At 46.3% G+C, this 12,128-nt stretch overlaps 1 protein-coding gene across 1 annotated transcript; it reads right to left on the reverse strand.

Moving 5' to 3' along the window:
• Positions 1 to 634: 634 nt before the first annotated feature.
• Positions 635 to 7,475, reverse strand: KLHL42 (kelch like family member 42). The gene is made up of 3 exons (XM_039354566.1): positions 6,572 to 7,475; positions 3,179 to 3,372; positions 635 to 1,648 (listed from the first exon to the last, which is right to left on the reverse strand). Exons 1-3 carry the CDS (start codon positions 7,393 to 7,395, stop codon positions 1,203 to 1,205), a joined length of 1,464 nt encoding a protein of 487 aa, XP_039210500.1. The 5' UTR covers positions 7,396 to 7,475; the 3' UTR covers positions 635 to 1,202.
• Between the last annotated feature and the right edge of the window lie 4,653 nt (positions 7,476 to 12,128).

Below are 12,128 nucleotides of genomic sequence, written 5' to 3' on the forward strand. Positions count from 1 at the left end.
TTGTCCTGCCTTTTGGTGCTTTGGAATATAAATGGACTCCCTCTTCTTTCCCCTCTTAGTACTAGCTGTAGTAGGTCGTCTAGTACAATCCCTGCTCTCACAGGGGACCTCTACTATTTCTGATAAATGGCCATCCAGTCTCTTCTTAAAAGCCTCCAGTGACGGAGCAGCCACAACTTCTGTTCCACTGGTTAATTGTCCTGTTAGGAAATTTCTCCTTAGTTCTAGGTTGCTTTTCTCCTTGGTTAGTTTCCATCCACTGTTTCTTATCCTGCCTGCAAGGGCTTTGTTAAATAGGTTGGAAGCTTGTTAAAGAGAGATACAGCCTAGAAGTAAGGAGAACTTTTTTTTGACAGCGAGAACAATTAATTCATGGAACAGCAGCTTGTCTCCTGGAAGTTTTCAAAAACAGACTGGACAACCATTTGATTGGATGGCAGAAGGCTCCTGCCTTAAGTAAGGGGTTGGACTAGAAGACCTCACAGGTCCTTCCAGACGGATGATTCTATGATTCATTTTTGAGGTCCACTTTAAGGTGGCAAGTCCTGAAAATACGCACTTTTCTTTCGCTCAGATCATGCCAGCTTCCTGCTCACACATTCTCACGAAAGGGTATCGCTTCCTACTTCCAAAATAATTGCTCTAATTCAACTTTTATTGGCTTCTAGGGATGTCCACAATGTCAAAATAGGGACATATAAAAGCAGTATGGCTTTAATCACATCCGTGGTCAAAACTGTATTTCTGGTGATGAGGTTTACTTAACCTACCTGGCCCAAAAGGGTTTGGAAAAAGGAATATTTCAAGTTGGATGGGAAACGATGGCCATCGATATGAAACAGTAAATTTATTCACTGATGTTAAACAAGTTTCTCTGCACCCAACAGCCATCGGTTCTCATCTAAGCCAAAAGCCAGATTAATGTGCATCGGTTGGCATCCGTACACATTTATTCTTTCTCTCCTCCCGCTTTATCAATTGCAATGGTGACATTTTGAGCATCGTCTCTTTAAACATTTCCCAGCCTTGGATACTTTTAACACAGGTGGACTTCAAATCCCAGAATTCCATGGCTGGCTGGGGAACTCTGGGAGTTGAAGTCCATGCGTCTCAAAAGTGGCCAAAGTCAGGGGGGGAAACTGCCAAAAGAATTTGTGGACAGATAAAGACAAAAAAAGTCTCTGTTCTGCAACGAAGGGAATTCAGCTCAGGTCTGGAAAATACAAAGAACAGATCAACATGTTTTGTCCAGGGATGGGGAAGTTTCTCAGTGACTCCCACCGGTCTGAAAATATATTATATTTCAGAAGAACCCGGTGCTCCAGGCTTGTGGACAAAGTGATGTCTCTGCTCAGGATGTAAATCCCGTCGTTGTGCAAAGTGCAAGTCAAGTTGAGACCCGATTTGGAGGTGTTTTCTTTGAGGTAAAGCCACTCTTTGGTAACCACGTTGTAAGATTGCACAGTTAACATAGCCTCGTTCTGACCGGATCTCGTTTTGGAATCCAAGTCGTGGCTGCAGCCGCCCACGATATATATGGTCTCCTCCACCGACAACATTTGCTGCTTGCGGAGGTGCGTTCTGCAGGTTTCGAAGTTACTCCACTTGTCAGAGACGGGACAATATTCCCAGATATTCAGATTCCGGTCTGCAATGGAGAAAAGAAGTTTAACGCAGAATAAGGACCTGCAAAATCTGATCTGGAGTGTAGTTTTGTTCTGCACGTGTGTGCGCTGGTTGGGAACACCTTAAAAGTGGCTGCCCTCCGCAGGTGACCCATGATCCTGGGACAAGAAATAGGGAATTTGGAGAGCTGAAGTCGAATACCTTAAATTTGCTCAGTTCAGCAACATTAGTTGCTGAAGCTCAGCAAATTTAAAATATTAAGCAGCAGCCGAAAAAGCCAATACGATCCAGGGTTGTATAAACAGAGGCCTAGAATCAAGATCACGCGAAGTGTTAGTACCGCTTTATAAAACCCTTAGTAAGGACACACCCACCTATGTGGGACTGATTGGGGCACACTGCAAGGGGTGACCCCGAAATATAATTTTATCGTATTTTATCTATGTCTTAAAGTATTGTGTTCTATTCCAATTTCATTTCAGACTGTGTTTTTTCCAATGTCATGGTATTTCACTCCCATTTCATTTTAAATCGTTATTTTATCCAATTCCACTTTAAATGGCTTTTATCAAATCTTAGTAATCATTTGTTTCTGGGGCTTTGCACTTTGATATGCCCAAAGGCTAATCAATCAATCAATCAATCAATAAAATAGTAAGGACACACCTGGAATACAGCATCCAGTTTTGGTCACCACATTACAAAAAAAGGGTGTTGAAGCTTTGGGGAAAAGTGCAAAGAAGAGCAACTCAGATGAGTAAAGGCCTGGAGACTAAAACATAGGAAGAACGATTGTAGGAATTGAGAATGGCCAGTCCAGAGACATTTGTTAAGGGAGTGTGGTCCCATTGCACAGCCTTTCTTGACAAAGCAATTGTGAATCGTTGCGACTGATAAGTTAGTTTATTTATTTATTTATGAGACTTATATACCGCTTTAAGTGCAAGCACTCTCTAAGTGGTGTACACCAGTAAGCAATGTGTGTGTGTGTGTGTATATATATATATATATATATATATATATATATATATATATATATATATATATATATATTACATTGCCCCCAACAATCTGGGTCCTCAGCCTTCCATCCTTCCATCCTGAAGGATGGAAGGCTGAGTCAACCTTGAGCCGGTGAGATTTGAACCGCTGACCTGCTGAACACAGTCAGCTAAAGTGGCCTGCAGGACTGCAGTCTAACTGCTGCGCCACCTCGGCTCTTTACACGTTAAAGTTTAGTTACACGTTTGCGAAGGGAATCTGGTTTACGCACTCACTTTGCTTGTCAGGTCACCACAGGGGATCACGTGATCCCGGGACACTGCAAACATTATAAACTTATCAGTGGCCAATTTTCTGGACTCTGATCACGTGACCCCGGGGATGCTGCAATGGTCGCCAGGGTGAAAAACGATTGTCCCTTTTTTTTTCAGTGACATTGTAACTTTGAATGGTCACTAAAGTGTTGTGAAGTGTTGAAATACCTGTACGGGTGTGGGTGTGGGTGTGGGTGTATCCCCATATGGCTATCTATGGCCCCTGGTGGCTTTACCTCTTGGAGTGTAGCCTCCCATGACATAGATCTTCTCCTTGCATTCACACGCTGAGAACTCCACAAGGGGAGCTGGTAAAGGCGCCACGAAGGTCCACCAGTCCTGCTCCGGGTTGTAACACTCAACGCTGGAGAGCGACTGGCCCCCGACGGCGTATAGCTTTCCACTCACGGCCAGGAGCTTAAAATTAGCCCTAGGAAAAAGACATTGGAAGAGTTGAAGGTTAAGGCACAAATATTTCCAGCGGCACAGTGTTTTATTTCGACAACCCGATGCAACAAATCGTACAAATGCCATGGTTCAGACTGATGATCCCAACGAAGGACGCACAGCTGAGACACTACAATCTCTAATGCAAAGCTTTATTGAGCTCAGCGTATCGGCACCAATGAGTAGAAAATCAGCTCTGGCGAAAATGGCGCCAGAACAGTAAATTAAAAGTGTAGGACCTCCTTTCCCCTCTATAGTGCAGGTCACATTCCCCAATTAAGTGTCAGACATTTGTTATGGGAAACATCCTCAGTTCCAGCCCAACGGTCCTCCGATGACTTGGTTCCCAGGCCGGACCGTTGACATGTGCGCTGAGCACGCCAAACATTCCCCCTTCTGCCCTGCGTCTGTTGGCAAGTCAAGAAACAAAAAAATGGCTGAAGCTTGACAACAAAATGGAGCTTGACAACAAAACTTTCGTTTTATTCATTCAGCTGAATAAAAAGCCTTCCGTGCACATATGCTTCTGCAACAGTCCTACTGATTTGCATAGGCTTTATACCCCGGTCAGCCCACATACGGATGAGGCCCCAAATCTTTCCTTTTTCTTCTTCTTGGAGGGAAAACCTGAATCTGATCGAGAGGTCCCGAAACTAAATCATTTGGACCCATGGAGGCAATAGTTAAAGGAGAGGTTAATGTTAAAATTCTCACAATGGAGCTGAGAAAATGCCTAGCGTAAGCGTCTAAGACAGTGGTTCTCAACCTGTGGGTCAGAACCCCATTTGGGGTCGAACGACCATTTCATGGGGGTCGCCAAACCATGCTGTCCACCATTTTTTTCCCTTTTCCCTAGCTGTCCTACTCCCTCTTATTGGTGGCCACACCCACTTGGGGGTCACCACAACATGGGGAACTGTATTATGGGGTCACGGCATTAGAAAGGTTGAGAACCACTGCTCTAAGAAACCTGCAGGAGATATATATTGAGAGAGAAAAAAAATCTGTTTGACTTTAGACGTAGTTTGCACAAGTAACAGTTATTTTATAAGCATTATTTGGGGAGTCAATCATTCCCAAAGCTTGGTTTTGTTGTTGCCCTCTGTTGGTTGACTTTTTTGCCCTACCTTCGCTTGGTCTGAACATTAAATATTGGGCACCAAAAGCAGGCATTCAAGGACCAGCAATTTGGTCATGTCATTTTTTTCAGTGCCATTGTAACTTTGGCTAAATGAATGGTTGCAAGTCAACTTGTAGCAAGTTTCTTGGTAAGGGAGTGTCCCCAGGGATGTCCTGGTGTCAAGCATCCCTGGGCAGGCCTAATTTGAGGGTCTCCTAAAGCCTGGGGAACCTGCACACCCTACACTCCCCTGTGGCCTGCCAGAGTTTTGTTCAATCCCTAAGTCAACTCCAACTCTTAGCGATAGAGTTGGATACTGAGTTCCCATCTGCCACCGTCTCCATGGTTTGCCCAAACTGTCACCCACTCGGTTGAGGACGCCCATCTAACCATCTCATCGCAGGCCGTCCCCCTTTTGCGTTATCTTTCCCAGCACTAGGTCTTTTCCAATGAGTCCTCTTTTCTCATTCGGTGGCCAAAGTATTTGAGCCTCAGCTTCAGGATCTTCCTTCCAAAATCTATGTAGATTCTCAGCCCTCCAGGCCATGGTTGTCCCAAAGATGCTTTTTCAGGAGGCAACTAGACTCTCTTGTTTTCCTTAGATGTTGTTTCGCTTCTCATCCCAGAAGCTTCTTTGGTTCTGACTGGATGGTGGGGAATGGAAGGATTTATACTCCTTGCAGACAGCCGGTCCTTTGCCTCCTTTTAGAGAGTCCTTGAGGCCACCTGGAGGTGTATCTGTCTCCTCAGGGTCACCTGAGTGGTGCAAATGGGTGTGTTCCCTTCTTGGAACTGCTGAAAGGACTGTGTGGAAGACTGGAGATAGAAGTGGTCATATCCCTCCCCCTCCCCATCAAAATTGAACTGCCCTCCCTCAACAGAAGGGGAGGGATACGACATCATCCATCTCCAGTCTACAACACAGTCCTTTCAACAGCTCCAAGAAGGCTCCACACCAGGGGTAGGCAACCTCGGCTCTTTTATGACTCATGGGCTTCAACTCCCAGAATTCCTGAGCCAGCTGGCTCAGGAATTCTGGGAGTTGAAGTCCAGGAGTCATAAAAGAGCCAAGGTTGCCTACCCCTGCTCCACACCCATTTGCACCACTCAGGTGACCTTCAGGTAAACCTCCAAGTGGCCTCAACCATTCTCTAAAACAGTGGTTCTCAACCTTTTTAATGCCGTGACCCCCAACCGGTCGTAAGTCGAGGACTACTCAACTGATGCAGCACCGTTTGCAGAATGGGACTTTTGGCAGGCTCAGCAGGGCAGAGACAGCCTGAACAGTTCTTATTGGCTTTTGAAAGCCAATAGAATTAGACTCTATTCAAGAGAGTCTATTCTATTGGCTTTCAAAAGCCAATAGAATAAAAGGGAGTAGCACAGCTAAGGAAAAGGGGGAAAAAATGGCGGACTACGTTGTTTGGCGACCCCCGTGAAATGGTCGTTCGACCCCAAATGGGGTCCCGACCCACAGGTTGAGAACCGTGGCTCTAAAAGGACCAGCCGTCTGCAAGGAGTATAAATCCTTCCACTCCCCACCATCCAGTCCAGTGGTTCTCCACCTGTGGGTCGGGACCCCATTTGGTGTGGAATGACCATTTCACGGGGGTCGCCAAACAACGCAGTCCACCATTTTTTTCCCCCTTTTCCTTAGCTGTGCTACTCCCTTTTATTCTATTGGCTTTTGAAAGCCAATAGAAGAGACTCTCTTGAATAGAGTCTAATTCTATTGGCTTTCCAAAGCCAATAGGAATGGTCCAGGCTGTCTCTGCCCTGCTGAGCCTGCCAAAAGCCCCAGTCTGCAAACGGTGCTGCACCAGTTGAGTAGTCCTCCACTTACGACCGGTTGAGTAGTCCTCGACTTACGACCGGTTGAGTAGTCCTTGACTTACGACCGGTTGGGGGTCGCGACATTAAAAAGGTTGAGAACCACTGATCCAGTCAGAGCCGAAGAAGCCTCTTGGCCGAGAAGCGAAACGTCTTCAAAGGAAAAAGCAGAAAGTCCTGAAAGAAACCCGCTTGGGTCCTTCCCGGTCGGTGGGCTTCAGGCCAGCCTCACCTCTTCTGGTTGAGGGAGGCCAGCGGGCGCCACTCCTTCAGCCAGGGGTTGTAACGGTGGGCGGCGGCGATCTCCTGGCTGCCAGGCCGGTAGCCGCCCGCCACAAACAGGTAGTTGTCCAGGGCGGCCGAGCCGAAGCCGCGCACCTGGAGCAGCCGGGCGGGCAGCTCGGCGGGCGGCAGCGCCTCCCAGCGCCGCTCCTCCTCGTCGTAGCGCAGCAGCGGCGGCCGGTCCGGGAAGGCGCCCAGGAGGAGCAGGGCGGGCCGGCCGCGGCGGCGGTGGAGGCGCAGCTCCTGGGCCAGGCCGGGGGGCGGGCGGTCCCGGGGCCGGGCCAGCAGCTGGTGCAGGCGGCCGGCCATGAAGTCCAGGCAGGCGTCGGCCAGCTCGGCCAGCCCGTAGAGGCGGGCCAGGCGGTGCAGCTCCAGGCAGTCGGGCAGGCGCAGGCGGGAGCGCAGCAGGTGCAGCAGGGGCCTCACCTGCAGGAAGCAGGCGGCCTCCACCAGCTCCGCCAGCCCGCCGCCTTCGCCCGGCTCCTCCGCCTCCAGGCGCGCCGTCTCGACGAAGCGCAGCACCCGCGCCAGCCCCGCCGCGCTCAGCCCGCCGCGCAGCCGCTGCACCGCCAAGCGGCCGCCGCCCGCCGCCGCCTCCGCCGCTTCCGCTGCCTCCCGCATGCCCGAGCGGTAGAGCGCGCCGAAGTAGTCGCTTTGCTCCACCAGCCGCCTCTGGCGCACCGGCGGGAAGCGGCGCTCGCCTAGGCGGACCTCCACCAGCGGCTCCGGGTCCGCCGCCGCCGCCGCGTCCTCCGTGCCCCCCTGGCCGGCCATCCCTGCGCTGCCCTCGGCCGCGGAGCAGGGCGCCGGCGCGGGGCGGGGAGAGCGCGGAGGCGGTGCCGGGGACGCTGCTGCTCCGGGAAAGCCCTAGAAGGCCGGCGGCTGGGAGAGGCTGCGGAGGCGAGCTGGGCTGGGGAGGGATGCGCCGCCCGCTGCTCTCCCCCCCCTCCTCCTCCCCGCTTGGGCCGGTGGGAAGGTCCTTTGCGAAGCAGAAAGCCCGGGGTGGGGGGGGGGAAGAGAGATTGGGGTCGCCCCGGCCCAGGATGAAGCTTTCCATGAAATCAATCAGTATCTCAGGGGCTGCCCCAAAGAAGAGGGAGTCAAGCTCTTCTCCAAAGCGCCTGAAGGCAGGACAAGAAACAACGGATGGAAACTGATCAAGGAGAGAAGCAACCTAGAACTAAGGAGAAACTTACTGACAGTGAGAACAATTAACCAGTGGAACTCCTTGCCTCTAGAAGCTGTGAATGCTCCAACACTGGAAGTTTTTAAGAAGAGATTGGACAGCCATTTGTCCGAAATGGTCTAGGATTTCCTGCCTGAGCAGGAGGTTGGACTAGATGACCTCCAAGATCCCTTACATTATTATTATTATTATTATTATTATTATTATTATTATTATTATTATTATTATTATTATTATTATTTGTCTGAAATGATATAGGGTCTCCTGCCTGAGCAGGGGGTTGGACTAGATGACCTCCAAGGTCCTTTCCAACTCTTCTATTCTATTCTATTCTTATGTTATGTTATGTTATGTTATATTATATTATATTATAATATTATATTATATTATATTATATTATATTATATTATATTATATTATATTATATTATATTATTATACTATATTATGAACAACCTGGCCCCCTCCTCTTTCTGGCAGCCCCTCAGATACCGGAAGACTGCTATCATGTCTCCCCTGTTTCTTCTTTTCTTCAGACTAGCCAGACCCAAGTCCCGCAGCCGTTCTTCGTATGTTTTAGTCTCCAGGCCTTGGATCCTCTTAGTTGCTCTTCTCTGAACTTTTTCCAAAGTCTCAACATCTTTTTTGTGGTATGGCAATCAAAACTGGCTGCAGTATTCCAGGTGTGGTCTTACTAGGGCTTTATAAAGCGGTACTGAAACTTCGTGTGATCTAATCTAACAAAAGCAAAGACACTGGAAAAGAGGAGCAGTCACTGCTGATATGACTGATGACTGATATCAGTCGTGCAATGTGACCATCTGAGCAGAGGAAATGGGCTTTGATGAAGCCATTCTGTCTTCCAAACGTGTGGATGTCACAACTAGCAAATCACCTTTCATAAAGGTCTTTCTTAAGCAGATAAACAAACCCCAAATCAACCATGAATTCTTCCAAGCTTCACTCCAGCGCTTGGCCATAAGTGCAAGTCGCCGGAGGTCTCTGCCCATCTGCGGGTATAAAGTTACTTAGCAAAAGAGTTTGAGACATCCCTTGGCTAAATTAATCTCCCCATGGCTGGCAAGAAGGAAACCTTCCATGCCATCCCTGAGAATTGGGCTTCGGCAATGCAAAAAAAAAAAAAAAATCCACTTTAAACCCATGGATTTTCCTTCCATCTTTCCAAGAGGATGGATAATTGATGGTTTTTGCTTGGTGGTTTTGGACACACAGATTTATTGATGTAATTGTCTCTCTGGTCTGAGACTTGCTAATTGCTGCCTCTCTGGATTCTGCTCTTACAGGGAGCTTCTCCGAAAATGGAAATTGGATTTCATTTGGTTATCCCCAGAGGCAAGCAATCCTACTCTAGTTTTCCCGCAATTAACCCTCTTCCCTAACAGTTATGAGTCAGTCCAAAGTGAAGATGGAGACTCAGGAACCCAGGCTTCTGAGTACTGCCAAACCTCCGCCAAAACCATTTTTCTTTAAAAAATAAAATAAAATACAGACCGAAAGGCTTTTATGACAATTCCCCCACCCAATCATCTTTTTTTGCCACAATCCTCCTCTAGCAGTAACCCCTAACTGATGCTCTGAAAAATTAAGAAGATGCAGGAGCATCAGGATTCTTTTAAAACTCCTCAAATAGCTGTTGCTAATAATTGCTAGCAGGCCAAAAATTTTCTCTCGTGAGGGATTTTGTTTCCTTTTTTTTCTTGTCATCCATATTTATACTGTAAAGAGATCTGTTTATGGGCTTTGAGATCAATAATACGTGAAACACACTGTGACCCATGTAGTCTCATTATCATAGCAACACAAATCCTTGGAAAAGGAAGGTGGCCAAGAGTAGCAAAAATCCATTTCAGTGGTTAAATGAGGTAAAGTTGACATTTTCCAGTCTTGAGGGGGGGAAAAAAGCCGGGTGGATAATGGAGAAAAATTAAACTAACTGCGCATTTTCAAACGGGTTTCTTGTTTTCATCCACTGCATGGTAGTAGATTTACAGTGAAAATAAAACACGGTTATTTTTTTTTTTTTAATTAGGATTTGGAAGACGACGTCTCAAACCACTGGAGACATTTTTCTAAATTAAACAAAGTCACTAAACTGATTACACCAAATTTGTGGTTTGTAGAAGCTGTGGCGTGCTGGGGCCATGGCAGAAATGGCTGCAATTATGTGGGGTTTTTTTTTTTCCCCTTCTAAACAATAGACACAGTGCTTACAGCCTTGAAGGACTCTTGCTGAAAAATCAGTCACAATACTTAATTTCGGGTTATATTAGTCCAAAGAAGACTTGAGGGGTTTTTTAGAAGATACTCAAGAAGAGTCTGTTTACAAAAGGAAAAAAAAATGGACTTATATACTACATAGCATTGTTAGCCAGCGAACTTGCTTTCTTTCTAGTTTTATATCTTTGACTGTTTTTTTCTTTTACGGTTGAATGGCAAACAGGTTCTTTAACAAGAGACTTAAGGAAAGGGAGGAATCAGCTTGTGTCCTTGGAAAATATTCTTTTTGTTTTGGTAAGTTTTATCTAACATTTTACAGTTAAAGTTACATAAGTTAGTTACATTTCATGTTCTTTTTCAACAGTGCGTACCAATCAGATGGATTCTGTTTTTGTTGAACAAGAACAGATACCATTTTCAATTGCATTTAATTTTTATTCACAGGTTACTCCTCAAAACATCAATAGGCTTAGAAGTACTAATTAAGAAAATCCTAGAGTGTGCAGAAATGGATAGGTTGACTTTAAAGATTAAAGAGAAAGAAGACTCCGTGTACTTTAGAACATGGGATAATTTCTATCCATGGCTAGAAAAACGCGTCAGAGAGAAAGGAACGTGCTATGTCATTTTGAATATATTAACAAGAAGAAGGCTATGGAGTGATGAATTAACATATTGTTTATAATAATTAACTATATCTATTGTTGTTAGTTAAATACATGTACCCAAACATTATGCTCTTTGCTAAATATTGAAAATGTTGTTTGGGAAAATCCTAACTCAATTCCTAACCCTAATCCTGACCCCATCTTATTCCTAACCCTATAAAAACTAATAAAATCTATACCAAAAAAACCCATCAGTAGGCTTACTGAAAATAAAAATAAAATAAAATAAACAGTAAAAATGTCATCAAGACACACGTTTGTATAAGTCAGGGGTAGGCAACCTTGGCTCTTTTATGACTCGTGGACTTCCAATTCCCAGAATTCCTGAGCCAGCTGCTGGCTCAGGAATTCTGGGAATTGGAAGTCCACGAGTCATAAAAGAGCCAAGGTTGCCTACCCCTGATATAAGTGATTATGTAGGACCTCATTAATTAACTGCATGAATATGGCTGGGGCCTTTCACAATCATAGTGAACCTGCAATTTTGGCTGTAAGTCGTGACAGTCATAAAGTGGGTCACTTAATGGCAGTTGTTAAGTGAACACTGCGGTCATTAAGCAAACCCATTGCTTGCTGTGGGGCCCCTTTTTTGCTAGAAACTGGAAGCAAATAACCAATTTCTGCAAAAACATTGTAAATTGTGGTCCCGTGACTGCGAGATACTGCAAATGGCTGAAAATGTAGTCCGGGGGGAAAGGGCCCAAAATGGCGGTCACATGATCACAGAGGGAGGGGGGGACACTGGGACTTTGAAACTGGGTCCCTAGGAAGGTTTTTTTGGGGTGGGGGGGACGTTCCATTGTAACTTCAAACCGCTTTCAGGGCTCCTTGCACAGTATATTGGATTTTCTTTCACGGAAATCGTTGGAGAGGTTGTTAAGTTTCTCCCTACCCTTTTATTTCAGGCAGCCCTGCTCTATCGATGAAAAGAAAAGACAAAAAAAATGTTGTGTATTTTGTCCTGCTTGAACTTTGGTGGCCAGAAGAAAAAGGAGGGTGTCTTCATTCAAACAGAGAGAAAATGGTGGGACCTCAGCCGTGAGGTGAACCAAAAGGAAACAGTCAGGAAAACAACCGGCAGAAAGCTGTCCTCATGGGTCTCGCTCGAGGGAGAGTGACTTAATAGAGCTTCCATACTAAGGGGCAGTCTACCTTGGGAGATCTAGGCCTCTGGGTTAAAAAGAAAAGTCTGATTCTTCGGCTTTCTGAAAAGAGCGGGGTCCCTCAACACGGGTCTAAAAAGAGGATCCGGTGATGTGGGGCGCAACCAAATCACCGGATCCTTAGCTTCATTAAGGTGTATACAATATTCTGTTTCGGTGGAATGTGTTCCACGTGGGTTGTTGTTGTTTTCTTCTCTGGATAGTTTATGAGAAATTAGATCTAAATTTGAAAACCCAAGGAGAGAACTGACCC

The sequence above is a fragment of the Crotalus tigris genome, unplaced genomic scaffold (assembly GCF_016545835.1).
Source record: "Crotalus tigris isolate CLP2741 ecotype Arizona unplaced genomic scaffold, ASM1654583v1 scf7180000018563.1161478300:1536566, whole genome shotgun sequence".
Lineage (NCBI taxonomy): Eukaryota > Metazoa > Chordata > Lepidosauria > Squamata > Viperidae > Crotalus > Crotalus tigris.

Bases quoted from the DNA above. Each gene is read 5' to 3' on its own strand.
- KLHL42 (XM_039354566.1), bottom strand. From the start codon at position 7,395: ATGGCCGGCCAGGGGGGCACGGAGGACGCGGCGGCGGCGGCGGACCCG. The intron at 3,373-6,571 runs GTGAGGCTGGCC...TCTTTTTCCTAG, and splicing joins GCCTCCCTCAACCAGAAGAG to GGCTAATTTTAAGCTCCTGG. The intron at 1,649-3,178 runs GTAAAGCCACCA...TCTCCATTGCAG, and splicing joins GGGAGGCTACACTCCAAGAG to ACCGGAATCTGAATATCTGG.